At 39.2% G+C, this 27,409-nt stretch overlaps 1 protein-coding gene across 4 annotated transcripts in view; it reads right to left on the reverse strand.

The window, feature by feature from the left end:
- CHD1 (chromodomain helicase DNA binding protein 1) overlaps positions 23,624 to 27,409 on the reverse strand; it is a 92,155-nt gene continuing 88,369 nt past the window's right edge. For 3 of the 4 annotated variants that reach the window (XM_021085399.1, XM_021085397.1, XM_021085398.1), the window contains one exon: positions 23,624 to 26,922. In XM_021085399.1, coding sequence (XP_020941058.1) covers positions 26,577 to 26,922 — 346 coding nt within the window. In that variant the 3' untranslated portion in view covers positions 23,624 to 26,576. The remainder of the gene's footprint in view (positions 26,923 to 27,409) is intronic. The other variant, XM_021085400.1, reaches the window with a different exon arrangement.

Raw genomic sequence — 27,409 nt, forward strand, 5'->3', positions numbered from 1 at the left:
CTTTCTACTGGGTCATTTCCATAAATTAGAAATACCTTTGGAGTTCCCGTCGTGGTGCAGTGGTTAACAAATCCAACTAGGAACCATGAGGTTTCGGGTTCCATCCCTGGCCTCGCTCAGTGGGTTAAGGATCCGGCATTGCCGTGAGCTGTGGTTGTAGTTTGCAGACAGGGCTTGGATCTGGCATTGCTGTGGCTGTGGTGTAGGCCGGTGGCTACAGCTCCAATTAGATCCCTAGCCTGGGAACCTCCATATGCCTTGGGTGCAGCCCTAGAAAAGGCAAAAAGAAAAAAAAAAAAAAATCCTCAAGTATCTGCTTCTCTTTCAAACAACACCCACCCTTAAAAACAAAAACTTTCACATAACCCTGTAGATAATGACCTGTTTCTCAATTCCCCTTCACAACTGAACTTCTTGAAAATGTCTGTGGGTTACTTTTGCTATTTCCTCACCTCGTGTTTTCTCCAATTTATTCCATTTGCAACAATTTAACTTTCTGTTACCAAATCCAATGAAAACCTTTCTGTTCTTAAGTGACTCCGCAACAGATTTGACAGTTGACCACAAAAATGAGAAAAAATGTGGTATGTGAAAATGGTGTCTTAGGGATGACTTTGTGGTAAAGAATATAAACTCAAAGTATCTTAAAAGAAAAGATTTCATTTGGAAAGTATCTATCTAATACCTCACAAAACCTAAGCGCAGTCAATTCAGGCAAGTCCTATAAGATAATTTACTGGGCTCATCTGAGCGTGCATTATCTCTTATTTTTGCTTTTCTTTGCATGTCTGCTTCATTCTTATGTGCTTTTATTTTTTTTTATTGAAGTATAGTTGACTTACAATGCTGTGTTTTGTTTTAGGTGTACAGCAAAGTGATTCAGTTATACACATACTCTATTCTTCTTCAGATGTTTTTCCCTTATAGGTTGTTACAAACTATTGAGTATAATTCTCTGTGCTATACAGTAGGTCCTTGTTAGTTTTATATATAGCAGTGTGTATACACTAAGCCCAAACATCCCTCTGCCCACTCCTTTCCCTTTTGGTAATCAAAAGTTTGTTTCCCACGTCTGTGAATCTATTTGTTTTGGGGTTTTTTTTCCCTTCATTTTTTAAAAAATTAAAGTTTAGTTGATTCATAATGTTGTGCCAATTTCAGCTGTATAGCAAAGTGACCCAGTTACACACACACACACATATATACATTCCCTTTCTTCTATCATGGTCTATCCCAAGAGACTGGATATAGTTCCCTGTGCTATGCAGTAGGATGTCATTGTTTATCCATTCTAAATGTAATAGTTTGCATCTACTAACTCCAAATTCCCAGTCCATTCCATTCTATTTCTGTTTCGTAAATAAGTTCATTTGTATCATTTTTAAGTATTCTGCATATAAATGATATCATGATATTTGTCTTTCTCTCTCTGATTGACTTCACTTAGTATAAGAATCTCCAGGTCCATCCATGTTGCTGCAAGTGACATTATTTCATTCTTTTTAATGGCTGAGTAATAGTCCATTATATGTGTGTGTGTGTGTGTGTGTGTGTGTGTGTGTGTGTGTGATATACATATCGCATCTTCTTTATTCATCTGTTGATGGACATTTAAGTTTCTTCCACGTCTTGGCTATTGTAAATAGTGCTGCTATGAACATTATGGTGTATGTATTTTTCAAATTATGGTTTTCTCCAGATATATGCACAAGAGTGGGATAGCAGGATCATATGATAGCTCTATTTTTAGTTTTTCATGGAACCTCCATATGATTCTCCATAGTCGTTGCACAAATTTATATTTATACCAAAGTATAGAAGAGTTCCTTTTCTCCACACCCTCTCCAGCATTCAATGATGTAGACTTTTGATGATGGCCATTCTGACTGGTGTAAAGTGACAATTCATTGTAGTTTTGATCTGCATTTCTCGGAGTTCCCGTAGTGGCGCAGCAGAAATGAATCCGACTAGGTACCATGAGATTGCAGGTTTGATCCCTGGCCTCGCTCAGTAGGTTAAGGATCCGGCGTTGCTGTGAGCTGTGGTGTAGTTCACAGACACAGCTCAGATCTGGCATTGCTGTGGCTGTGGCATAGGCCGGCAGCTACAGCTCCAATTAGACCCCTAGCCTAGGAAGTTCCATATGCAGCGGGTGCAGCCCTAAAAAAGAAAAAAAAAAAGGCAAAAGATCTGCATTTCTCTAATAATTATCAATGTTGAGCATCTTTTCATGTGCCCTTTGGCCATCTGTATGTCCTCTTTGGATCTTATGCTCCTTTAAAGACAGCCAACCAGTATATATCTTTCTAGGTCAAAGGATCAGCAAAGACCCACAAGAGTCCCTAAGTCCCTCCTAATAAATTCCCATGAGAGAAACCTGATTAGCTTTGCTTAACATGTGCATCTTTTCCCAATTAGCTCTGGCCAAGGAACATCGGGGTCACATTATGGTTCATTGTAAGTATTAACTTTGCTAGGCTATGGTATCTAGTTGTTTGGTGAAATATCAGTCTAGATGTTGTTGTTTTTTGGTTTTTGGTTTTTTTTTTTTTTTTTTTTTTGGTCTTTTTGCCATTTCTTGGGCCGCTCCTACGGCATGTGGAGGTTCCCAGGCTAGGGATCTAATTGGAGCTGTAGTCACCGGCCTAACGCCACAGCCACAGCAACGTGGAATCCGAGCCGCGTCTGCGACCTCCACCACAGCCCACCACAACGCTGGATCCTTAACCCACTGAGCAAGGCCCAGGATTGAACCCTCAACCTCATGGTTCCTAGATGTTGCTTTGAAGGTATTTTTTAAGATGTAGCTAATATTCTAATCAGTAAACTGTGAATAAAGCAGATGACACCCCCCCACACACCTCCATAATGTGGGTGGGCCTCCTTCAGTATGGGGTGGGCCTTAAGGGTGAAGACAGAGGTTTCTCCAAGAAGGAAGAATTTTGCCTCTATACTGCTGCATAGAAATCCAATTCACTTTCCAGGCTACCTTAAGAATTTTAGACTTGCCAGCTTCCACAATCACATGAGTCATTGCCTTAAAAATATATCAGTCTCCATTGGGGGTGGGGGGAAGACAGGGGGAATATTTTGTTTCTCTGGAAAACCCTAACACAGTAGCAAAGAACACACTTGGCCATAGGCGTATCCCTGCAGTTAGAGAGCAGGTTTAGAAGACAAGATGTGGGCAGAGTGACTCAGATGTGTTTTGTATATTTATGATTGCCAGAGAATCTCAAACTTAGTTAGAACCAGTTGTGCATGCTCAAGTGAGATTTGCCAACAGTGTTAAAATATTAGCATGTTTGTTCCTATTTATTATATCAATTCAAAGAAATATGATTAATATTATTAGTTACATAATTAATTTTCAATCTCTTCTTTAAAGAATTTGCTTATTAATATTGACATTTTATAGCTTCAGTGGCTAGCAGTAAAACAAGAAATATACTTTGGAATCCTCTGCATGCTTGAAGTGAGAGAAGAGGCAACAGTTTCAAAAGATGTCCTATATGTAAGAAAATTTCATTGTAGTGGAGCAAAGAAGTGAGAAGCCCAAGGTAAAGAGTGCAAGGAATCTGACCTCACTTTTTGACATCAACTGGTCTAGTAAACCATTTCTCTCGCCCCTTTCTTTCTAGAACAGCAAAATGTCTTGAATTCCATACTAAATATAAAAAAAACTTATCCGAATGCTAGGTGACTGAAGAAATATAGACGAAGTGGTGTTTTGTTTTTGTGTATTACTTTCACATCATTTATAGTCAGAGTAAAACCATAATTAACTAGCATTTTACTGAACAGTTTATGCAGAAACTGAGTTGTGGAGAAATGACTTGAGGAAGGGAAATGGATAGCTAAATTAAACAGAGTTTCAGGTGCTAGAAGACCCAGAGTGGGTGCCCAACAAGGGTCCTTCTGACCCGTGTGGCTCACACCCATAGAAAGAGATCCAGTTAGGTTCAGAAGCAAAGGTAGGAGTTCCCGTCGTGGCGCAGTGGTTAAGGAATCCGACTAGGAACCACGAGGTTGAGGGTTCCATCCCTGCTCTTGCTCAGTGGGTTAACGATCCGGCGTTGCCATGACCTGTGGTGTAGGTCGCAGATGTGGCTCGGATCCTGCATTGCTGTGGCTCTGGTGTAGGCTGGCAGCTACAGCTCCAATTCGACCCCTAGCCTGGGAATCTCCATATGCCGCGAGAGTGGCCCAAGAAATAGCAAAAAGACAAAAAAAAAAAAAAAAAAAGATGAAGCAAGGTAAACTGTATTATTTGAGGTGAGAACAAGCAAACGCTCTAGAGCATAGTTCTCAAAAGCCATGAGCAGGGCATCTCTGGTGGGTTCAGGTCAGCAGGTGATGGGTGGAGCTCTTGTAGGTGGGGCACAGCTGTGGGAAGTTGCTCGCTAGGGGTCTTAGCAGCGGAAAGGGGGCGGAGTCCTCACAGGTGTGGGGCATCGGCACTGCTCACGCTCCTGAGCCAGCCTGGAGCACAGCGCTTGCGCACATGCGCTGAGCTGAGGTGTAGGTGCCGCCATTCCGCACAAGGAGCTCTGGTTGGCAGCACCGGCTCTGCAAGGCCTTTACACACGGCACCCTGTGAGCCAGTCAAACTAGACAACCATGAAGGAAAAGAAAAGAAAAAGGTAGGACTTTTTTTATTTTCCAGATTTTGTGTTCACTTCTGGGGACTTGTTAATGGACTTTGCTGGTGATGAACCCCTCTCGTCTTTTGACCTGCTCCTCATTCTTGAGGGGGTGCTGAGGGGTGTAGGTTCCGCTTCTGAAACTGCTTCCTGCTGAGTTTGGGCGTTGTCATGACCCTCGGTGGAAGAGCAGGGCTTCCCCCAGCTGCCTTCAGATGTATTTGATGGTCATCAGGCCTCAGCTCTGACTGTTCTATTCCACAGCGACCACAATTTGGGGTTTTATAGATTCTGTTACTGAACCAAACTTGGGTCCGCTAACCCTCGTGCAGTAAAGCCAACCTACAGACCCCAGGTTGTAGGGAAGGAAAATGAAGCATTGATTGCAAGGCCAAGCAAGTAGTACTGGCGGCTAATTCTAAAAAGATCTGAACTCCCTGATGGCTTTCAGGTTTCCCTGGTTTTTAAAGACAAAGTGAGGGAGAAGGTTTGAGATGCGTGATCAGCTCGTGGAGAGCCTTCGCATTGGTTGGTGGTTAGGTAATGGGGGTATTTTTGAAGTCAGCATCATCACCCTTCTGGTTCCAGCCAGCCTGGGGTCTACGTGCTTGTGAGCAGCATGCAGTTGATTTCCTCCACCTGGTTGAACTTTTAGTGTCCGCAAAACAGTTCAAAGGATATGGCTTAGAATATTATCTATGGCCCTTGAGGAGGAGCTGTAAGTCCTTGACTTTGCTTAATGGCTAAATGATTATTACATTGTTTTGCTTGACTGTTTTCCTTTGTTTCTGTATTTTCTCACTTCTCTCATTAAATTTATTCTTTGGAACTCAGGGAAGGCCTAGGAGGCTAAATGTTTTCTACAAACAAGAGGCAGGTGGAGGACATGATGGGGTGGGAAGTGGCAGGGGGAGGAGGCCTCTGTCCCAGGAAGGCCCCGTAGGGTCCAGCTCTGTTTCATTAACAGGTTGTTTGTTTCTTTTGCTTTTTAGGGCTGCAGGTGTGGCATATGGAAGTTCCCAGGGTAGGGGTCAAATCATAACTACAGCTGCTGGCCTACACCACAACCACAGCAACTCAGGATCTGAGGTGCGTCTGTGACCCACACCACAGCTCAAGGCAACACCAGATCCTTAATCCACTGAGCAAGGCCAGGGATCAAACCCAAATCCTCATAGGTACTAGTTGGATTGTTTCCACTCTGCCACAATGGGAACTCCCTTTTCCATAAAACTCTTGAAGACAAAGGACACTGTAAAGTTTAGGATACATGGCCCAAATATTAGCAAGAGAATAATGGTGATTGTGGGGCCCAGGAAAGGTAAAAACCAAGTTACTCCAGGGAGGACCTGTTTTACCCTGCCCACTCCCACGTTTTTTCAGCCAAATTCAGCTGACTGGTTTCTGCTAGCCAAGTTGCTTTTTCCAATAGTCTGTCTATGCTTTCTTTAATTAGGCCACTCATATCAATGTAAAAACAGCTGACATACTGGCCAGGGCACAGGTCAGCCAACAGATAACCTGGAGCTACCTTCTTATCCAGGACCATCCTGGCCACTGATTCCTGGACTCTTGTAATGGCTAGAAGTTGTGGCCAATCTATTGGCCACCGTTACCACAATGGCTGTTACCTTCTTATGATGACAGTGTTGTGTTTGGTGTTCCCAGCCAAAGTCACTAGCATCCCTGTAAATGAAGTGATTCCTGCAACCATAGTCCTGCTACCCTTCTAGAATGTCGTAGCTTCTCATTTTTTGTTAATGATCTGATTGTAAACTTTCATCAGTCTCAAATCTGGCCCCACTGTTCCAGTGATGATATAGCCCCTTATCGTGGTGGTGTCCAAGCATTGTGATATCCAGCCTTTTACCCAAGAACATGTATCCTTCTTGTAAACACACTGGCCCTGTGCCGTTAACTTGAGTTCTTGAGGGGCCAGTACCCTGGTGATCCATCCATGTAGGTATATCTAGGGTCTTATTATGGCATCCAGGTACTCTGCTTAGTTGTGTTTTTCTATTTTGTACTGGTCACACTTTGTTGTTTTTTGGAAGAGAAGTTTCAGATCAAAGAGAGGTTCACATAAAGAGTCAAGGGGATCCATTGACCCAGGATGCCCTCCCAGAGGGGGAGCTTTGGGCCTCTTCACTTGAGTGTGACGTCCCCACAGAGTGATCCCCTGCAACACCAGGGCAAAATGGGTGGTTAGGATCACCAAGTGTGGTCTGTTCCACTTAAGAAGGAGTTGGTCTTGAGGGCTGCTGGTTTTCTGGGTCTTTCATGATTTTTCCTACCTGCACAACATGCCTGAATTGTTGTATTTCAAGAGGGCTAAGATGTTCTTTTTCTCAGGCTTGGGGAATGTAATTTATCATGCATAAGTTCAAATGCACTTAACTAAATTAGCTCCTGGAGCTAACCACACACAGAACAGGGCAATTGAGAGTAACTTCATCGAATTTTCTGGAGTCTCCTGACAGCTTGATTAAGGTTTGTCTGACTGGATCTCTCTATTTTACCAGGTGATTGGGGTCCTCGGACCAAGCTCAAGGTCAGTTTTATGCCCAGGGCACTAGTTAGGCTTTTATCACTAGACACATGAATGCTGGGCCATGAACACATTTAGGGTCCTGGGAACCCAAACCTGGGGGTTATCTCTTCTAATAATAGTTGAGCTACTTTGGCTGCCATTTCAGTCCTAGCAGAGAATGGGTCTACACATTCTGACAATGTGTCCGCTAGGACCAAGAGATACCTGACAGTGACATCAGCTATCATGTCTGATACCTGCCAGTCTTTTCCAGGATATGTCTCTGGCTGATGGGCCTTATCTGGGGGCCTCTGGGGAATCTGGTATTGGAGTTTTTTATTGTGCAGATGGGACATGTCTCTATTATTCAACTGATTATACTTTTTACTCCAGGAGTTATCATGACCTCAACTAACCTCTTATATATAGGACTTCTCTCTGTAGTATGTTCCTTGATGAGCCTCACTGATAGTTTTATAAGCTGCAGTTTGGGGAAACAATTACTGCCCGTGTTCGATAACTAGCCACCCATGGCCTCCTAGATCTCTCTTGAAGCCCGGTTGTCTCCTTCCTTTGTGTAGATTGACGAGTAATTGGATGGATCTAGCCTTTGAGGTATGAGGGGTAGTTGACAAGTTAGTGGTTCTAGGGCCACCCCTTTGGCAGCTGTGTCTGCCTTGTTGTTTCCTTTTATTGCCTCTGCATTTCCCTTTTGGTGACCCCTGCAATGAATCACTGCCACATTTTTCAGGAGCTGCACTACTTCTAGAAGTCTCAATATGTTTAAGCCATATTTTACCTGCTTAGTCTCTTCAGTGGGCTGTCTTTTTAAATAGCTCTGTGTGCATGCAGGATAGCATAGGCATACCAAGAGTCCATGTAAACATTTAAGGTCTTTCCTGTCCTAAGCTATAAGTCTCAGGTGAGGGCTATCAGCTCGGCCTTTTGGGCAGAAGTCCCTGGGGGTAGGCTTCATGCCTTTATGCCTTGAGTCTGAGAGGTCACTGTGTATCCCCCAGCCTTTTTTTCCTCTCTCACCTTAAGACTTCTCTCATCTGTGAACCATTCATCTCCAGCATTTGGGAGAAACTTACTTCCTAACTTCTAGTTTGGGTGAGTGATTGTATCTATAGTTTCTATACATGCTCCAGGGGCCTGTTTCTGTGGGCAGCAGGGTGGCAGAACTTAGCATGCAACAAATTTCTGTGGTAGCTACTGGGTTGTCTAAAAGCATAGCCTAAACTTGAATCTACCTCTTGGGGAGAATAGCCATTCTGTTCCCTTAGAACTTACTAAGCCTGAACCTGGTGGAGTCTATGTTGTGAACATTAACTTTCCAGCCTCCTTTAGCAGCATTGTAGTAGCTGCTACTGCCCCGGTAAGGCAAGTAGGTCATCCTTCAGCAGTTTGATCTGATTGTTGAGAGAAGTAAGCAACCACCTGAGTAAGGGGTCCCAGTTGTTGAGCTAATGCCTCAAGGGCAATTCCCTGAATGTAAAGGTCAAAGGGTTTATCTAAATCTGGGAGAGCCAGGGAAGGGGCCTGAAGTAACTGCTTTTTCAATTCTTGAAAGGCCCCTGCACATTCTAAATTCTATTCAAAAGGCTCATCATCCATTCCTTTCAACTTTTCATCCAGAGTCCTTGCTATTAGACCATCGTTAGGGACCAAAGGGTAAAACCTGGCCATCCACAGGAAACCCATCAACTCTTCTAGTTTTAGAAGAGGCAAGGCTGCAAATGGCCTCTTTCTGTTCTTGGAGTAACCTTCTCTGACCTTCTGTGAGAATGAAGCCTAGGTAGTCACCCTACCTTGTGGTATTTGATCCTTTTTCTTAGATACCTTATATCCTTTATTGGCTAGGTGGTTCAGAGTGGTCACAGTATGTTTGTCAGGGTCTCCTTAGTAGGACTGGCCTTCAGAATATCATCTATATGGGAGGAAGATTATCTCCGCCAGATGTAAATCTTTTAGGCCTTTAGCTAAAGTTTCCCCAAAGATGGTGAGGAATTTTGAACCCTTGGGACAGGGCTGTCCATCAGTGTTGGTTTGCTGTATGTTTGATTGAGTTGGTCCCACCACTCGAAAGCAAGAGTTTCTTGTGACTCTGGGGCTAATGGAATACAGGAGAAGGCATCTTTTAAATCTCATACAGAATATCAGGTCCTAATGATTGGTAGAAGGGCCAGCAGAAGGTAGGGGTTAGGGACTACTGGGTGTATCTCCTCGGTCGCTTCATTGACTGCCCTAAGGTCCTGCACTATCCAGTATTCCCCACTTGGGTTTCTTTACAGGGAGAATGGAGGTATTACAGACTGATTGGCATGATGTAATAAGGCCCTGGTGAATTAGGCCCTATATATCAGGCCCAACAAGGCCTTCTAACATGATAGAGCGGGTACTATTTTCTATTGGGCCCTGCATGTCGGAGTTTTAAATGGACTATCTCAGGACTGACTCTCACAGCTCATTCCTCTGGTCCGTGGGCCCAGACCTGGAGATTTACTCCAGGGAAGTAGATTTGCTCTGTTTGGGGAGGTTCGTCCTCAACCATTAATATTATCACCTTGTGCTCCCTGTCTAGGGGACAGCAATCTCTGGTTTGTCTCCCATTAGGTGGGTAGTAGCCCCAATTTATCTATCTCTTCCCATCAGGGGTATAGGGCATTCAGGAACATATAGGAAGGAATAGGTGAGTTCATTCTGTTTATATTCTAGTGGCTCTGTGAATGCCAATTCTCAGGCCTTCCCTGATAACCCCATAATTTTACAACTCTTGTAACCAAGTTTGCCTAATCTGGTGTTCAGAACCAAGTAAGTGGCAACCCTGTGAATTAAGACACCCAGGCTTTCTCTCTCTATCCATTGTCACCTGAAGCTCCTCAGGGGTCAATTGAAGTGCCAGCTTAGGAGCCCCCAGCCTCATCATCCTTCATCTATTTGGGCCATCTGTTTTCCAAGGGAGTAGCCAGGATCTGCCATTTCCACCCCCCTGTTGGAGACAGTGAACACATTCTTAATTCCAATGTCCCTCTAGTTTGCATGTGATGCACTGATTGGATCCTAGTTTCCTTGGCTTGCTATCCCTCGGTGGGGGCTGGGGTCACTTACCGGAGTGGAGATTCTCCAGGCACAGTTAGCCCACATTCCTGTGCTGACAGGTTGACACTGGAGGGTGAAAGCCAGAAGGTGAGTTTGCCTCCAGGCCTTTTTATCCTTTGACTTTTCCTCTGCTATATCTCTGTTATTACACATCCAGTAGGCAACCTTGACTAGGTGAGAGGTAGGGGTTTCTGTTTAAAGTAAACATTAGAAAGGGCACTTTAGAAATGAAGTAGGACCTCAGGATTGCATAGATTTGGAGGCATTCTGAGGAGCTCTAGGAATGCCAAAAGCTTCTGTGAGCTCCTGATTAATTTTCTTTATCTAATTCCAGTTGACGGGTTTCTTTCCTGCTATCTGGGTTCCCTTTTGGACCATGTTTTTATAATGGGTCAGCCTATGTCTTCTACCCCCTTCTCCATTGTCTCAGTGGTCCCAGTTGGGTTTGTTATCTGGGACCACTTGACTCCCCATTCTGAAAATAGCATGACCTTCACTGTTTCTGCTCTCTTTGCTACTTGTCTAGCTTTTGAAAAGACTATGGCCTTTTCTTCTTCTGTTAGGAATACATTGAGGAGGCTCTTGATGTTAGCCCAGGTAGGATCACATCCCCCTAGTCAGGTTTAGGAGCCTCCTGGATCTTCCTCTACCCCTTACTATGACTTTTCCAGTTTTTCAGAAGTGAGTGGTAAATGGGACTTGCACCTGGATGAGCCCTCCTTCTGTGGGGGACCTGCCTTGAGTACAAAAGCACTCAAGTTAAGGGAGTACTTTTGCTGGCAGGTTGTTGGACCCTGGCTGGTAATTAGTCCCAGTTTGGCACTTGCTGGGTTGGGTTCTGGGGTTGGAGGCTGGTGTGGAGGAGGCCACTCAGGTTTATAGCCCAAATCAGGGCTTATGAAGGAAGAGGGTAAGAAGGGAACAGAAGGAGGATTAGAGAAGAGATTAGGAAGGTTCTTAGGGGGAGAGCGAAGGAGGGTATTCCCTCAGTGGAGGAAAGCCCATATCCTTTTTGAAGGCCTTATTCTGATATATAAAACAACAACAACAAAAGAAAACAAACAAAAAAACCTGGAGTTCCCCATTGCAGCTCAGCAGAAACAAATCTGACTAGCATCCATGAGGACACAGGTTCGATCCCTAGCCTTGCTCAGTGGGTTAAGGATCCGGTTTGCCATGAGCTGTGGTGTAGGCTGCAGACTGTGGCTGTGGCATAGGCCACTGGCTAGAGCTCAGATACCATCCCTAGCCTGGAACCTCCATATGTCACAGGTGTGGCCCTATAGAGACAAAAAAAAAAAAAAAAAAAAAAAAAAAACTGGACATAGGGAATTTAATTCCATCTCTTTTGTGTCTGGCATAGCAGACCTAATTGCAAAATGGTGTAATTTAGAGACCCATTGACAGCCCAACTGGTAGCCAGTATTGAGGCCAGGCTGTATTATATAGGGAAGGTTAAATGTTTGGGGCCAGGGGTAATAGCTGAAATACTTCCATTTATGCAGAATGTGCCCTAAGAGGCTGTCCTTTGGTGTGATGGATGTTTAGCTCCCCATATCTTGGATGTTCTATTTTGGATTTGCTTCCAGCTACTGAGGGGGTGGTTGGAGTGATTTTCTGGCACATAAATACCACAAATATTTCCAGTTAGGGAAATTTGGAACCAGCATCAAACTGTTCCAAACTGTTCCAAATGAATTCCTCAGAAGACCAAAATGGAGGTTGTCCAAGTGGCATGGACTCTGATATAATTGGCAGACCCTTCTGAATCTGTAATAGCTCATGCTCAAGCTAGTCTCTTCTCAGAATGTCCAGGGGGTTAGACAGGACCATGTCTAAGCCAGAGCACCTTTGCTGTGTAAGTTTCTCATAACTTGCTCCCTTGGGGAGTGGTACAGTTGTCCAAGGCAGGGGTCCTCCCTCACTTGTTTTTGGCTTAAAAGCAGGACTTCTGGCCAGGTGAGAGCTAAAAGCGTGAGGGATTCCCACCAGATACTCACCAGAGTACTGGGTCAGTTGACGCTTTATGCTGATGCTGGGAGTTTAGCCCACAGGAGCTTGGTCAATAAAGAATCACCCAAAGTTTATCTCACAAGCAGAAAGAGGAGCCAGAGTGAAGAATCAGAAGAGATATCAAAGGAGAGATAGGGCCTTAGTGTGAGTCCTGTTCTTGCAAGCAGGTCAGGGGCTTCCTGATAGTGGGGTTTCCTGGTCCTGCAAAAGGCTTGCAGGGCTTCCTAGCTTGCTTTGGAGAGAATAGTGCTGACTGAAGAGAGGTCAAGTCCTTGGTCGCCTACTTACCTTGCGACCTTTTCATACCCAGGCATCCCCTAGTCCCTTCCTGAACTTGGATCAAGTGTCATTCCGTTTTATCAGATGGTCCTCATTACCTGGGCCTTTTCTTGATCTTGCCGCTTGGCTCTCAGGGCTGGTCTCATTGTTTCAGCAAACCAGAAGTGATTATGAAGAATGCTACTTTTGACCCCTGGAGGTCAGCAAGGAAGGCAAAAAGCCCCCAATTTGTTCCTGGTCCCCAACAAGGAACCTGCCTGGTATTGCTTGTGCCCATAGAATGAGAACAAATTTGCTTCATAACCAAAGGAAGACTTTATTCTTTGATCAAAGAATGGCGGGTACAAGCTTGCACTCTAGAGCGCATGCTCTCCCCGAAAGGTAGTTGATGGGTCTGCTTAATAGGGTACTTATCAACAATGTGGGGGCAGAGCTCTGGCAGGTTTAGGCACAGCTATGCTGCTCATGGCACTCCTGATGAAAGTGTCAGGTACAGCATTGCTTCACACAGTATATGCCACTGCCATCTTGATGTGTCCTCTACAGTTCTTGTGCACACAGCCCGCTGGACTGAATTGTTACACACAACCATTTTGCACTAGGAACTCCAGTCTGAAGCACTGAGTGCTAAGCCTCTGCACACAGCCCCCTGTGAGCAAGTGGAACTAGACTAAGCACAGATTCTGTTTTCAATTCCTGGGAATTATTAATGGGCTTTGCTGGTGACTCAAGCAGATGAAAATGTCCAGTGAGCCTCTAAAAACAGCACTCTAGAGTTTGGGAAAAGTCACCATTACAATACAGTAGAAACTGCCCTCTGAAACATAATACTTAGAGCCAGAAAAGTCATTGGGATTGCCAAGGGAGAGTGTTTGAAGAGATAAAAGGAAAGCCTGGGACGTTTTTTTAGGATTTCAAACAGAGATTAGGGAGGTAGACATCCTCTAGGTAGCAGGTACTATTGTTTGCCTCTCAGGGGCCTTTTCATTTTTGCTCTCCAAGTCCCAGTTTTTTCCATGTTGCTCCACTTCACTCAGGGTGAGCTCTAGGGGTTAAATTCTGGCAGATCGAAGTTGATCATCATGCTTCATTTCTCTTGCCATAGATTGGCTTAGATATATACATATACACATACATATAAACACATACATATACACATGTACATATATGTACACACACACACAAGTCTGGTGAATGCACTGTGAGGGGAAACCTGCTATTGAGACTTCTGGGAAAGATGTCTTTGCTACTAATGAAAAACACGTGGGAAGAGGCAGTCCCTTTCTGCTGGATGTTGTTCCTCTGTAGTGATAAAGGAAACTAGCTCAATGTTGCTGGAGTAGAAAGTGGAAGAAATCTAGGTTCTTGATTACATCACCGAATTATTGTTTTTCCTGGAAACAAAGTACTTCAGGACTATAGGAGGTAACTTCTCCTGAGTGTTTAAATCAGTTAAGATTTTCTGTTACTTTCCTTGCAGCCAAAAGTGCAAATTAATATATAAATTACAGTCAGAGTCTTAAAATCAAGGTAAGTAAGGATCAACAGTGTCAAATGTTTCTGAATTCAAGAGTAAGAAAAAATATGAAAAGTTATTAAGTCTAGATCAAAACTCAAAATGAAAAAGTGAAAATCTTTAATTGTGTTTAATATACATGCTTAATATTTCACGAATGCATGTTAGAGGTGCATTTCAATCATTTATTTCAATAAATGAAAAAAATTACACACAGAAAAAGAGGAGTTCCTGTTGTGGTGGAGCGGAAACAAATCCGACTAGGAACCATGAGGTTGTGGGTTCGATCCCTGGCCTCGCTCAGTGGGTTAAGGATCTGGCATTGCCGTGAGCCGTGGTGTAAGTCGCAGACGAGGCTCAGATCCGGGTTGCTGTGGTTGTGGCATAGGCCAGAGGCTACAGCTCCGATTTGACCCTAGCCTGGGAACCTCCATATGTCACTGGTGCGGACCTAAAAGAGAAAAGAAAAGAAAAGAAAAAGAATCAATGTAATTCATATTAATAAGAAACAAGAAAGAACACATCTCAACAGACATTTGTGATAAAATGTTTCCACAAACTGAGAAGGTAATTTGTTAAGCCTGAAAAAAGGTGTCTATATAAAAAAAACAAAAACAGAGCTAAGATCATACTTAACAGAGAAAGATGAATGCTTTCATCCTGAGGTAGAGGATAAACCATGGATGTCCACTCCCACCCATCCCCTGTTTCAACACTGTACTGGTGGAAAGGAAGGGAAAAAATAAAAAATTAAAGTTGTTTTTACTTGCAAATAGGATCATGTACATAGAAAAATTAAGGAAAATACCTGCCCCATCTACTGGAATTAATAGTTCAGTGCATTGGCAAAATGCAAGGTTAACACATAATTAATAGTATAATTATACACTAGGATCAAAAAATTTGATAACTGAAATAAATTACAAGAGCATCCAAAAATAATAAATTTATAGAGATAACTTTAAATAAATGTGAATCCAGTACACTGAGGACTAAAAACATTGCTGACAGAAATTAAATATATAAATAGATAAACAAGAAGAGTCAATATTTTATTTAGATGCCAGGTCTCTTCAGATACCTCTATGTTGAATAAAATAATTTTAATAAAATCTGAGTAAGGTTTTTTGATAGAAATTCACAAGTGAACTCTAAAGGACCTAGAGTAGTCAAAAAAAATTGGAAAATGTACAAAGTTGGCATACTCTTAGTACTTCACTTCAGGAATTGCTTATAAAGCTATAGTAATCAAGATGATTTTATTTTTGCCTAGGGACATTAGATATACAGAGCAGAAGACACTGTCCAGTAACAGACACACACGCCTGTGGCCAATTATTTAAGTTTTATTGAAGTATAGTTGATTTACAATGCTGTAGTTTCTGCTGTACAACAAACTGATTCAGTTATATACACACGTTGGTTCTTTCTCAGATTCTTTTCCCGTATAGATTATACCAAATATTGGGTAGAGTTCTCTGTGCTATACAGCAGTTCCCCATTGGCCAGTCATTCTATAGAGCACAGAATGCATATGCCAGTCCCAAACCCCCAAGTCATCCCTTCTCACCTGTCCTCTTGCGTAACCAGAAGTTTGTTTACAAAGTCTGTGAGTCTGTTTCTGTTCTGGAAATAAGTTCATAGGTATATATTTTTTTAGATTCCCTATATGATATCATGTCTGTCTTTCTGTCTGACTTAATGAGGAAAGGTTACTCTTTTCAATAAATGATGTTGCAGAAATTGACGTCTATATGGAGGGAAAAAATGAACCGTAACTTTTACTTCACATCACATAGAAAAATTAACTTGAGGAGTTCCCGTCGTGGCGCAGTGGTTAACGAATCCGACTAGGAACCATGAGGTTGCGGGTTCGGTCCCTGCCCTTGCTCAGTGGGTTAACGATCCGGCGTTGCCGTGAGCTGTGGTGTAGGTTGCAGACGCGGCTCGGATCCCGCGTTGCTGTGGCTCTGGCGTAGGCCGGTGGCTACAGCTCCGATTAGACCCCTAGCCTGGGAACCTCCATATGCCGCGGGAGCGGCCCAAGAAATAGCAACAACAACAACAAAACAACAACAAAAAAGACAAAAAAAAAAAAAAAAAAAAGAAAAAAAAAGAAAAATTAACTTGAAATAACTTAATAACCTAACAGAACAGCAAAAAATCTTTTAGAAAAAAAATAAAATTGTGGTTTTAGGCTAGACAAAAGATTTCTTAGATGGGATACAAAATGTATACAGTATTAAGGAAATGGACTTCATAAAGATTTAAAACTTTTACTATTCGAAAACTATTCTCAATGAAAAAAAAAAGGCCATAGATTTGGAGGAAACATTTATGATATACATATCTGATAAAGAACTGGTATTCATAATATATTAACAGTGTTTATGGGAGTTCCTGTTGTGGCACAGTGGTTAACGAATCCGACTAGAAACCATGAGGTTGCCGGTTCGATCCTTGGCCTTGCTAAGTGGGTGAAGGATCCGGGGTTGCCGAGAGTTGTGATGTAGGTCACAGATGCGGCTCGGATCCTGCGTTGCTGTGGCCCTGGTGTAGGCCAGCGGCTACAGCTCCGATTAGACCCCTAGCCTGGGAACCTCCATATGCCGCGGGAGCGGTCCTAGAAAAGGCAAAAAGACCCCCCCCCCAAAAAAAAGTGTTTGTGGAGTATATTAATAATGGGAGATGCTGTACATATGTGGCAGCAGGGGGTATATGGAAGTCTCTATAGCTTCTCCATTTAGTTGTGAACCTAAAACTGCTCTCAAAAATTAAAGATATTTAAAACTATTAACAGAAAAAAATGTAAACTCAATAACAATGAAAAAAAACCTACAAAATGGGCAAAAGATTTGGTAGATATTTCACATAAGATATGTAGATAGCCAAAAGCACATGAAGAAAAGATCAGTATCTTCAGTCATCAATAAAATGCAAATTAAAACCATATGACTATTACACATAATCACGGTAGCTTTAAAAAACTGACAGTACTAGTGCTAAAAACGATGCAGAACTGGAATTTTCACATATTTCAAAGTAACACAGCTGCTTTAAGTTTGGTAGTTTCTTTAAAAGTTCCCATGATCCAGTAATTCTTTTATAACGTATTTACCCAAGAAATGAAAACATGCAAAAACAACTTGTAAAGGAATGTTCATAGATGTTTTATTTGTATGAGCTAAACACGGGAAATCCATTCATTAGGTGAGTAGTATAGCCATACAGTGGAATTTTAAACAAAGCAATAAAAAGGAATGAACCATGGATACATGCAACTGACATGAACTAATCTCAGAAACAAAGTGTTGAGCAAAGGTCACACAAAAGAGAGTGCATACACTGATGATTTTATTAATTTACATATTAAATTCTAGTTAGACAAATCTAATATATAATTAAAAGATCAGTGGTTTCCTGGGCCACAATTTAAGTATGGAGATTGACTGGAAAGGGGCAGAGTGAAAAACCTTTGGAGTGATGAAAATATTCTGTATCATGATTGTTACATATTTTGCAAACCTCATCAAACTGTGTACGCTTACAGAGAATGAAATTTACTGTATGTATATTATACCCCAGTGAAGTTGACTCACTCATTTGAGAGTTTCTCTTAGGACGTAAATAGCTCTAAGAGAACATTCTTGCTGTTCTAACAAGGAAGAAGACAGTTACTCTTTAAAAAATCTTAGTTTTTCTTGAACCCATTAGAAAGCAGAGGTCACTAGGCAATCAAACGAGCTGAATCATTCTAAAGAATGACAGGACTCTCCAAGAGGAGCTGATAGACATTAACTGTATCCTAAACTTGACATAGCATGACAGCAAGAGTGAGTTTATAAAGCAGGTAAGAATAAATCAGTTTTAATAAATTCTTAAAAGCAGTGTGTGGGCTAGTGCTGTGGTTGGTAAATGCAGAAAAAACACATGGGTGCTGCAGGAAATTTTAAATTTTTGAGGGAAACAGTGTAATAAATGTCTCTTTGGCCCAAAACAACATCAACTACCAGCTTGAGATGGTTTGGTTTCATCATTAGACCCCATAACATTACAAAGCTGGGTTTCAATGGTTTCTTTGATAAAAAAAACAAGTACTGGGAGAAAATCAATATGAAGTGAGCAATGAGGGTAGCCGTCTCCAGTCTGATTCCATGATCTGTTTATAACAGGTGCACATATTCCATGAAAAAGTACTTATGGTTATTTTAAGAATAAAAGAAACATTTTTCTTTTAATGCTCAGAAAACTACGACTAGAAGGGAACTTCGTGGACAAGATAAAGGTCAACTACAAAAAAACCTATGGCCCGTAACACATTCAATGGTGAAAGACTGAATTCTTACCTCCTCCAACCCAGTTAGGAATAGGTGGAGATGACCATTTTTACTAATATTATACTAGAGGTCATAGAAAATACATTAACGCAAGAAGAAAAAAGGCATTCAGATTGTGAAGACATGATTATGTAGAAAACCTCAGAAAATCTAGAATAAGCTATTAGAACTAATCATAGAACAAAGGTTAAACCTAAAAAACAATGAACACTTAAAAATTTCAAAAATAATTTTTAACAGTAGAAAAATATGAACTACTAAGGGGTAAATCTAATAGTATATATGAAAAACCACAGCACACTTACAAGTTAAAGACCTAACAGCAGAGAACAACTTATTGTGATCCTAAGTCAGATGTCAGTAGTGTTAAATTGTCAATATTTTCCAAATTGATTATAGATTCATTATGATCTCAATAAAAGCCCCAGCAGACTTTTTTGGTAGAAATTGACAAGTTATTTCTAAAATGTATGTGGTACGGAGAGAACAGACTTGCGGTTGCCAAAGGGAAGGAGGAATGAGTGTGATGGACTGGGCGTTTGGGGTTGGTAGTTGGAAACTATTACATTTAGAATGGACAAGCAATGAGGTCCTGCTGTATAGCACAGGAAACTATATCCAATCACTTGATAGAAGATAATATGAGAAGAATAATGTAAATATACATATATAAGGTCTATCTATCTATCTATCTATCAAACTGGGTCACTTCACTGTACAGCAGAAATTGACAGAACATTGTAAATCAACTGTAATAACATTTTTTTTAAAAAAACTTAAAAAATGTAAAATGTGGTAAAGCAAAGGAATTTAGAATACCAAAACAAGTTTGAAAAAGAACAGAATTTAGAACTCATACTACTTGATATCATGATTTACTGTAAAGTATGGTAATCAAGATAGTATAAGTTACTATAGTATAGGACAGAAATATAAATTAATAGGTCAGAATAGGGAGCCCAGAAACAGACCCAGACATATATGGACAACAGTTTGCATAGGTGAAAGAAAAATTCATTAGAATAGTCTTTTCAACAAATGGTGCTGGAAAAATGGGATATGCATATTACAAAAACAAAGAATCAAAAACCCACCCCCCACACAATTTTGATCCAAACCTCATACTTTCTACAAAAATCAACTTGAAATGAATCAGATTTAAAAGCAAAAAGTATAATCCTTGTAGAAGAAAACAGGAGAAAAATCTGTGATGACCTCAAGTTAGGCAAAAATTTCTACACACAAAGAACAAACTATAAGAGAAAAAAATGGATAAACTGGACTTTATTGAAATTTTTGAAATTTTGCCATTCCAAGATACTGTTAAGGAAATGAAAAGACAAGCCACAGACTCAGAGAAAATATTTGCAGTTTATCTGACTGATGACTTATATCTAAAATTCTGTTTTATAAAATTGGAAACAATTTCAAGATACCTTACTAGAAAGATAAGAATGGAAAACACACTTAAATATATTATCACTAGTTATTAGGGAAATGCAAATTACGAGTTACCACTACACACTTAGCAGAAAGAATAGTTAAAATGAAAAGAAACCACCATACCAAATGCTCGCATGAAGAGTCAGTAAGAACTCTCATCTATATCTTGTGGAAATGTAAAATGGTATATCTCCTTTGGAAAATGGTTTGGTAGTTTTTTAGAAACTAAAATATATGCTTTACCATACAACCCAGCAATCCCACTCCAAGGTATTTAACAAAGAGTAGTTAGAATATGTCTACACAGAGATCTTTAGATGAAATGTTTATAACATCTTTATTCACAATAGCCCAAACACTGGACACCCAGTTGGTGAATGGATACAAATTATAGTACATTTAATTAAAAATAATACTAAGTAATAAAAAGGAGATGTTTGGTATTTCACTTTAAAAATAGTGGAAATGCAATCTATTTCTCTTGAATTAGTTTCTTTACAAGTTGTGTTATCTGATATAGTTGGGAGTAGGAAAAGATAGTGTCATGCCACCTAAAGATATTTCCTTCCAAAAGATAAATAAAATAGATAAATCAAAATGTACATTTTCCTATTATATACCCCATCTCTGAATATTTCTTCATAAAGAATCATATTTCTTAGGTAGCCATAAGTTACGGGAGCCAATCTTTCATTTACATGTAAGCATATTCATATTATTTATAACAGCAGAATTAACCCCTATTCAAGTCAATAATATTTAATATTATTCAAATATTTACCTAAACGTCAAAATTTTTAAAATTACATGGGCCTTTCCCTGCCAATTTTAATTCATAGAAATGACTTTGTTTCTATATTTCTCAAGTGTCTAGGGTGACTATTACTCAGGTTTAAAAACCCAGGAGATGGTAAATAGACTTGAATAATAGAGATGCATACAAGTCTCCAATACTACTAAAAGATTGGGCTAAAAATAGCAACACTGGAGTTCCCATTGTGGCTTAGTGGTTAACGAACCCAGCTTGTGTTCATGATGATGTGGGTTTGATCGCTGGCCTCGCTCAATGGGTTAAGGATCTAGCTTGTGGTGCAGGTCGCAGACATGGTTCTGATCCTATGTTGCTGTGGCGTAGGCTGGCAGCTGCAGCTCTGATTAGACCTCCTAGCCTGGAAACTTCCATATGCCACAGGTACGGCCCCAAAATATCAAAAATCCAAAAAAAAAAAAAAAAAAAAAAAAGGCAACACAAAAAGTTTGGTAATGCTGGCGATTTACAGAATAAAGCATTTCTGGGAAAGACATCAAAATAATGAAAAAAAGTACAGTTGATATGTCAAGTGCTGTTTTAGGTGCTGGGGACAGAGCAGTTAACTAACATAAAGGCCCTGCCATGGTGGAACTTACATTTTAGGGAAGAGACAGTCAGTGACAAATGAAAAAAAAAAAATAATGTTAAGTATTAGAAGAAAAAGACAAAGAATGTAAATAAGGGCAGAATACTAATTTACAGACCTTGAGGTGACATTAACCTGAAACCTAAATTAAAGTGAGGAAACGAACTTTGTGCAAATCAGGGATTAAAAACATTCTTTTTTTTTTTTGTCTTTTTGCTATTTCTTGGGCCGCTCCCGCGGCATATGGAGGTTCCCAGGTTAGGGGTCGAATCGGAGCTGTAGCCACCGGCCTACGCCAGACCCACAGCAACGAGGGATCCGAGCTGCGTCTGAGACCTACACCACAGCTCATGGCAACGCCGGACCCTTAACCCACTGAACAAGGGCAGGGACCGAACCCGCAACCTCATGGTTGGTTCCTAGTCGGATTCGTTAACCACTGCGCCACGACGGGAACTCCAGGGATTAAAAACATTCTTAATAGAGCAAACAATGATCTAATGACCTGAAAGTATCCTTAGATGTATTCTAAAAACAAAGGAGTAATGATAGGCAAAATGAACAGAAGTTGCTGGGGTGGAGGGATTAGAGAGCTTTGAATGCTGAGTCCATTCATCAAAAATTATGGAACATTTGGAATTTTACTGTCATTGGTTGGTAAGACGAGTCAGGTTATACTATTTTAAAATTAGATACCTATTAGATATCTTAATGGAGATGACTTCAGGGGAGTGGTTGAAGCTGAAGATACTCAGCACAGAAATGAAAAGAGAAGAAGAACAGTTAAAGCTGTTGAAACAGAGAAGAGATATCAAATGTCGTATAATAACAATTCCATAGGGATTCCAGAAGGTAAAAAGAACTGGGCAAAGAAAATAAGTAAATAATAAAACAACACACAACACCTAGATTTAGCAAAGTGAAACTGCACACTGGCAGAAGCAAAGCAGAGATTTTAAAAGTAAAAAGAGGAGTTCCTGTCATGGCTGAGCAGTAATGAACCTAGTATCCATGAGGGTGCGGGTTTGATCCCTGGCCTTGCTCAGGGGGTAGGGGATCCTGAGTTGCCATGAACTATGGTGTAGGTTGCAGATGTGGTTTGGATCCCCTGTTGCTGTGGCTGTGGTGCAGGCTGGCAACTGCAGCTCCAATACGACCCCTAGCCTGGGAACTCGCATATGCCACAGGTGCCGCCCTAAAAAGACAACCAAATAAATAAAAGCTTTAAAAAGAGGAAAAACCAAGTAACATATGCCAGTTCAGTTCCACAGCTCATTTTACAGATTGGAAACCTAATGGCAGACTAAAAGAATGAAATTACAATTGCCAACATTTCTGCATGTAAAGTATGTAAATTATCAATGCCATCGATATCCTTAGCTCTTTTAATGGAATCATTATGATCTAGGGAGTTTCTTGAGACTCTTTATACCTCTTCAATTTAATATTTAGATCAAAACTCTAACATAGAGAAGGACATGGAATTGAATTGAGTATCTCATTCATTTGGGAGTTTGAACTACCAATTCCATTTCAAATAATGGTTGGGTAACTTTTTTTTTTTTGAAACTGAAGGACAAGGTGGCTAACGGCCTTTTACAATAGCACATGAGGCCCCACTGGAGAACTTGTGTAGATACTTGGAAAAATCTGAAAAGTATTTTTTTCATTCTACTTTACCAAGTGATCTCATCTTTCATTAACAGAGATAATATTTCCCGTATTGAGGTCTTTCCTTACAAAGAATCCAAAGATTTTCTGTAATAAAATCAACCTAAGTTCTTAGAAAAAACAAAATTATCATAAAGCATCCTGCAAAATCACTTACTCTAGTCATTTCCAGGAGCTATTAAGTTCTTAAAAAATGAAAAAAATTAGCATAAAGCATTCTGCAAAATCACTTTTATAGTCATTTCCAGGAGGAAGTATAATTTCAGTTGAATTGTTTCCTTTTAAATATTGAAAATACACCTCGAGTTTTAGCAGTTTTCATATGAAGATGTTGCACTATAGCCTAGTTGCTTCCTTTTAAACATGTTTCCCCATCACAAATCTTGCATAAAGTGCTGCAATAATTAATATGTATTAATTTTGTATTTTCATTTTAAAGTTTTATTACAGTTGACTTAAAATGTCAAATTCTGCTGTACAGCAAAATGACCCAGCCATACACATATACATTCTTCTCATATTACCTTCTATCATGTTCTATCATTTAAAAATTTTTCATGTTATAGTTGATTTACAGTGTTCTTTGTATTTTTAAATTTTCCTCAATTTAAATATCTGTTTTGATAGAGGTATCTTTGTTAATATGCTTAAATTTATCAATTCAGAAACACTGTAAAAGATTTTTTTTTGCGTTTTTTTTTTTGCTAAGTAATGAACTACTCAAAATTTTAACAATTAAGCCACATTTACCAGTTCACATTTAAATTGTTTCTGATGAAGCTGGGAAAGTCCAGGGGAAAAAAAATTCCATACTTAATGATTAGTTACTTTTTCAAATCCTCCCACCTTAAAAATTCATAATCCAATGATCATTTTTCTAGTCAGAAACAGTAATGTACTGCAAAGACAGAATTATGCCATTTACCCTTTGTGCATATTCTTGATAAATCTCAAGGAAATGAAATCTCTAAATCAACATATAATCAATCTACACAACCCTTTCATTAAGTACAAAAACAGATCACAAAAGGAAAATTATACATGTAAACTGTTTTATGCAACTGTAAAGGTTCTAATTTTATTAAGCCCAATCACTCTGAAATTAATGAATGAATCATCCACACTCCAGTTCTCCAGTCTGAAAATTAGTTTCTGACATATCCTAAACAAAGAGTATTTTCTTTATATGCAAACAGGCCATTGCTTTTAGTAAGAATCATTTATTGTATATTATTAGGGTGAAGGGTTAATTGATACAGTACTCTCATCCTTGAGAAATTAAACACAAATGGATAAAAATAGCAAATCAGAAGGAGCACGTAAAAAGACGAAAATTAAGCATATTTTATAGAGAAGGTTTTCCTGTTATAGCTATGTACTAAAGTTCTTCTCCATTGTGTCTTTAAAATAACTTATGGCTTGTTCCTTTTCTATGTAATGGCTGATTCTTACAAATAATAAATAATATCAATTGATAAATGTTACATATTTAGATTTTTCATTCAACTCAGCAAATTTGTTGGCTGAAATATTTAAACGTAGCATTGTTAAAGTTAGAGCCCATTCCATTGTCTCAAAAAATGTAATACTGTTCTATGAAATTTTCACAATAGGATATAATGCAAATATCCCAGCTACAAAGTGATGAGCTAAAAATGCCAACCCTAATCTGTTTGCTGGGTTAATGATTATGACTTTATTAAGCATTATAATTTTTTAATAAATGCTATCTTGTGTAATAAAAAATCATTTTTTACTAATAGTGGAAAAAGTGAAAGGCTTAAAAAATGTATACCAACACTAAATTGTTTCATCACTTTTACATTTAATTATAATTAGATATTTAAAAATTGAGTTATTCTTCATGTTATCTGACATACCAGGATGTAGTCTTTACATTCAGGGTAACTAATAAAAGAGGAATCATTGCTTTAAAAAAAAAAGGTGGGAGGGGATAAAGAAGCTTTGTTTTGTACACATAGTGTAAATTTTAGACCTAACTAGATAAAAGGAAAATATTAAAAAATACATCTATGGACAAATTTCTGTACATCACTCCCATAGCTCAAGAGACATTTAAGAATATTATAGGAATATATCAATACACTCTTATATTTATCAAAGTTAAGGTTCAAATTTGTTACATTACAGAAAACATATGTATGCCGCATGATTAAAAAATTCCCACTGAGTATATCAAAATAAAAATCTGTAAATAAATATAAGGCATTCTAAAATAATATCTGCAGGGAAAAAAAAAGAATCCAACAAAGATTTCTATGATCTAAATTTTACTTCATAGATTTAAATGGTCTTCAAAATAGATTTAGTGGTAGTGCTACACATTAGCTCTCCAACTGCTTACCAAAATATCCTTTTCTGGAAACTAAATGTTACTACTTAAAAAAAAAAAAAGCTAAGTGCTTGAGGGAATAAGAATGCAGCAGAAAATTACAGGAGCCCACATATCCTTTTTCTTAAATTTAATTTGTCATATATAAGGTTTTTATATACAATCAGTGTGCACTGTAACAGTTTTTATTAAAAGTCAATCAAGTTTATCTAAAATGTTACCTGGCTGCATAGCACATTTGACATTATTGCCCACATGAAAAGGAAAACAAATGGATTTACAATAACTTTTGGCCGTTTGGATTCTGAAAGTGTTCATACACCTACCCTTTTAAACCAAATGCATCTGAAAAGGTTTCCAGAGCATGCAGTTTAGATTTTTACATATCTCACCATTTTGTCACTACATACACAATATTTTGACTTAAAAAAGGGAGAAAAAGGAAATAACATGTATCTAATAAAAGTCAATATAAAAAGGACTAATGGAATTAAGTGGCCCCTTTCCCCATTTTTTACATTCTAAATAATGATTCCATCAAGACAAATCATTAAAAAGTGTTATTACACTGATATATATTTTTTAAATGATAAGAAGGCCTGAGTTGGTAGGGAAAGGAACAGTCAAAAAAAGCCTGAGAAGGGGAAGGAAATAAGGAAAGCTCATTTAATCCATTTACAATAATTTACAGCCATTGTTTGTGTGTGTAAAAAGGCATAATAATCACAAACAGGAAATTCCTGGCTATTTTACAGATATAAGTACAGAATTTAAATATTCAAGCTTGTGATGAAAAGCGGCAAGGTGGTCGCAGTGTACAATGTAAACAAGTAGCTTTGGAAAGTGAACAAAGTCCTTGAGTGTGTTTTCTTTATTAAGAAAAGACTCTCTTTCATTCCTTCCTGAAACATGATCACAGGTCAGAGTAAAGTTCATATACAAACATAATTTAAATGGAGGTCAGTCTAAAATCACTGACTTAAAAACAGTTTTTATCCAGCCTATATGGAAGGGCAGTGTTGAGGTCCCTGTAATAGTAAACATTTTCCATTTCTTTAAAAAAGAAAAAAAAAAAAGTACTACAATATTTGTAGTACAGTGCAGCATAATCCTTAAATATAAAAATATTTTCTCTTCTGTTTGGATAATAGACCTTGCATCCTGGAAAGAAGTAACAATACTGCTACTGATAGAAGATCTGTTTATATCTTTCAAGTCATGTAAGGCAATTACTGTGTTGGTTTATGATATATGGCTAAAAGAAAAATCCAGAAAGACAGTATCAGTTTTTGTTATGTTTTCCGACTACTCCAGGTATGCTCAGGTGTATTTTTGTGTTCAATTGAGTGTTCAAAGGGAGATCTGGAGCCATAAGGAGACCTCTGATCTAGTGGTGATCTAGGGCCACTACTGGAAGCTCTGTGGTCCATTTGCCAATCTGAATGATACCTATAATCCCTGGAAGATTTATGGTGTGTATATTCAGAACTTGACCGATGGTCTGAATGTAACCGATGATCTGAATGAGAACGATGATCAGAATGAGTTCTGTCTTTTAAACTTCCTTCCAAACTGGACCTGTGGTCTCTACTCCTGTGATCATCCAGTTTTCTGTGTTTCTCTCTATCACTGTAATATCTAATAGAAGAGAGAAATTAGAAATTTTAAATTAATAGTGCAAAATAAATGTTTCCAAACAAATAAAATCTTACTAAAAATAAAATACTTTAAAGCATACAAAATTAATTGTATACAAATTCAGTACTTCATCACAAAAATTCATAAGTGATCTTAAAAATCACTAGAAACAACTTTGCATGCCCTTGGAAAAACTACTCATAAAACTAAAGTGAACCATACAAAGCAGTTCAGATAGCATCTAATGTCACATCCCCATTTTAGATTGGTTGCTACTGTTTATTCTATGCATCATTTCTATTAATGCAACTTAACTATCTGAAACTTGGAATTAAGATAACTACATCCACCTAGAATATCCTTGAAATAAGAGCCTTTTATGAGACTGTAAGTAGGAAAAAATAAAAACCTCTAAGACAGTCTATGAAATAATTTATAAAGGACTTTTCATTGGTTGCTGATGCCTATTAAAAGCTTCCTTAATTTG

The sequence above is a fragment of the Sus scrofa genome, chromosome 2 (genome assembly GCF_000003025.6).
Source record: "Sus scrofa isolate TJ Tabasco breed Duroc chromosome 2, Sscrofa11.1, whole genome shotgun sequence".
NCBI lineage: Eukaryota > Metazoa > Chordata > Mammalia > Artiodactyla > Suidae > Sus > Sus scrofa.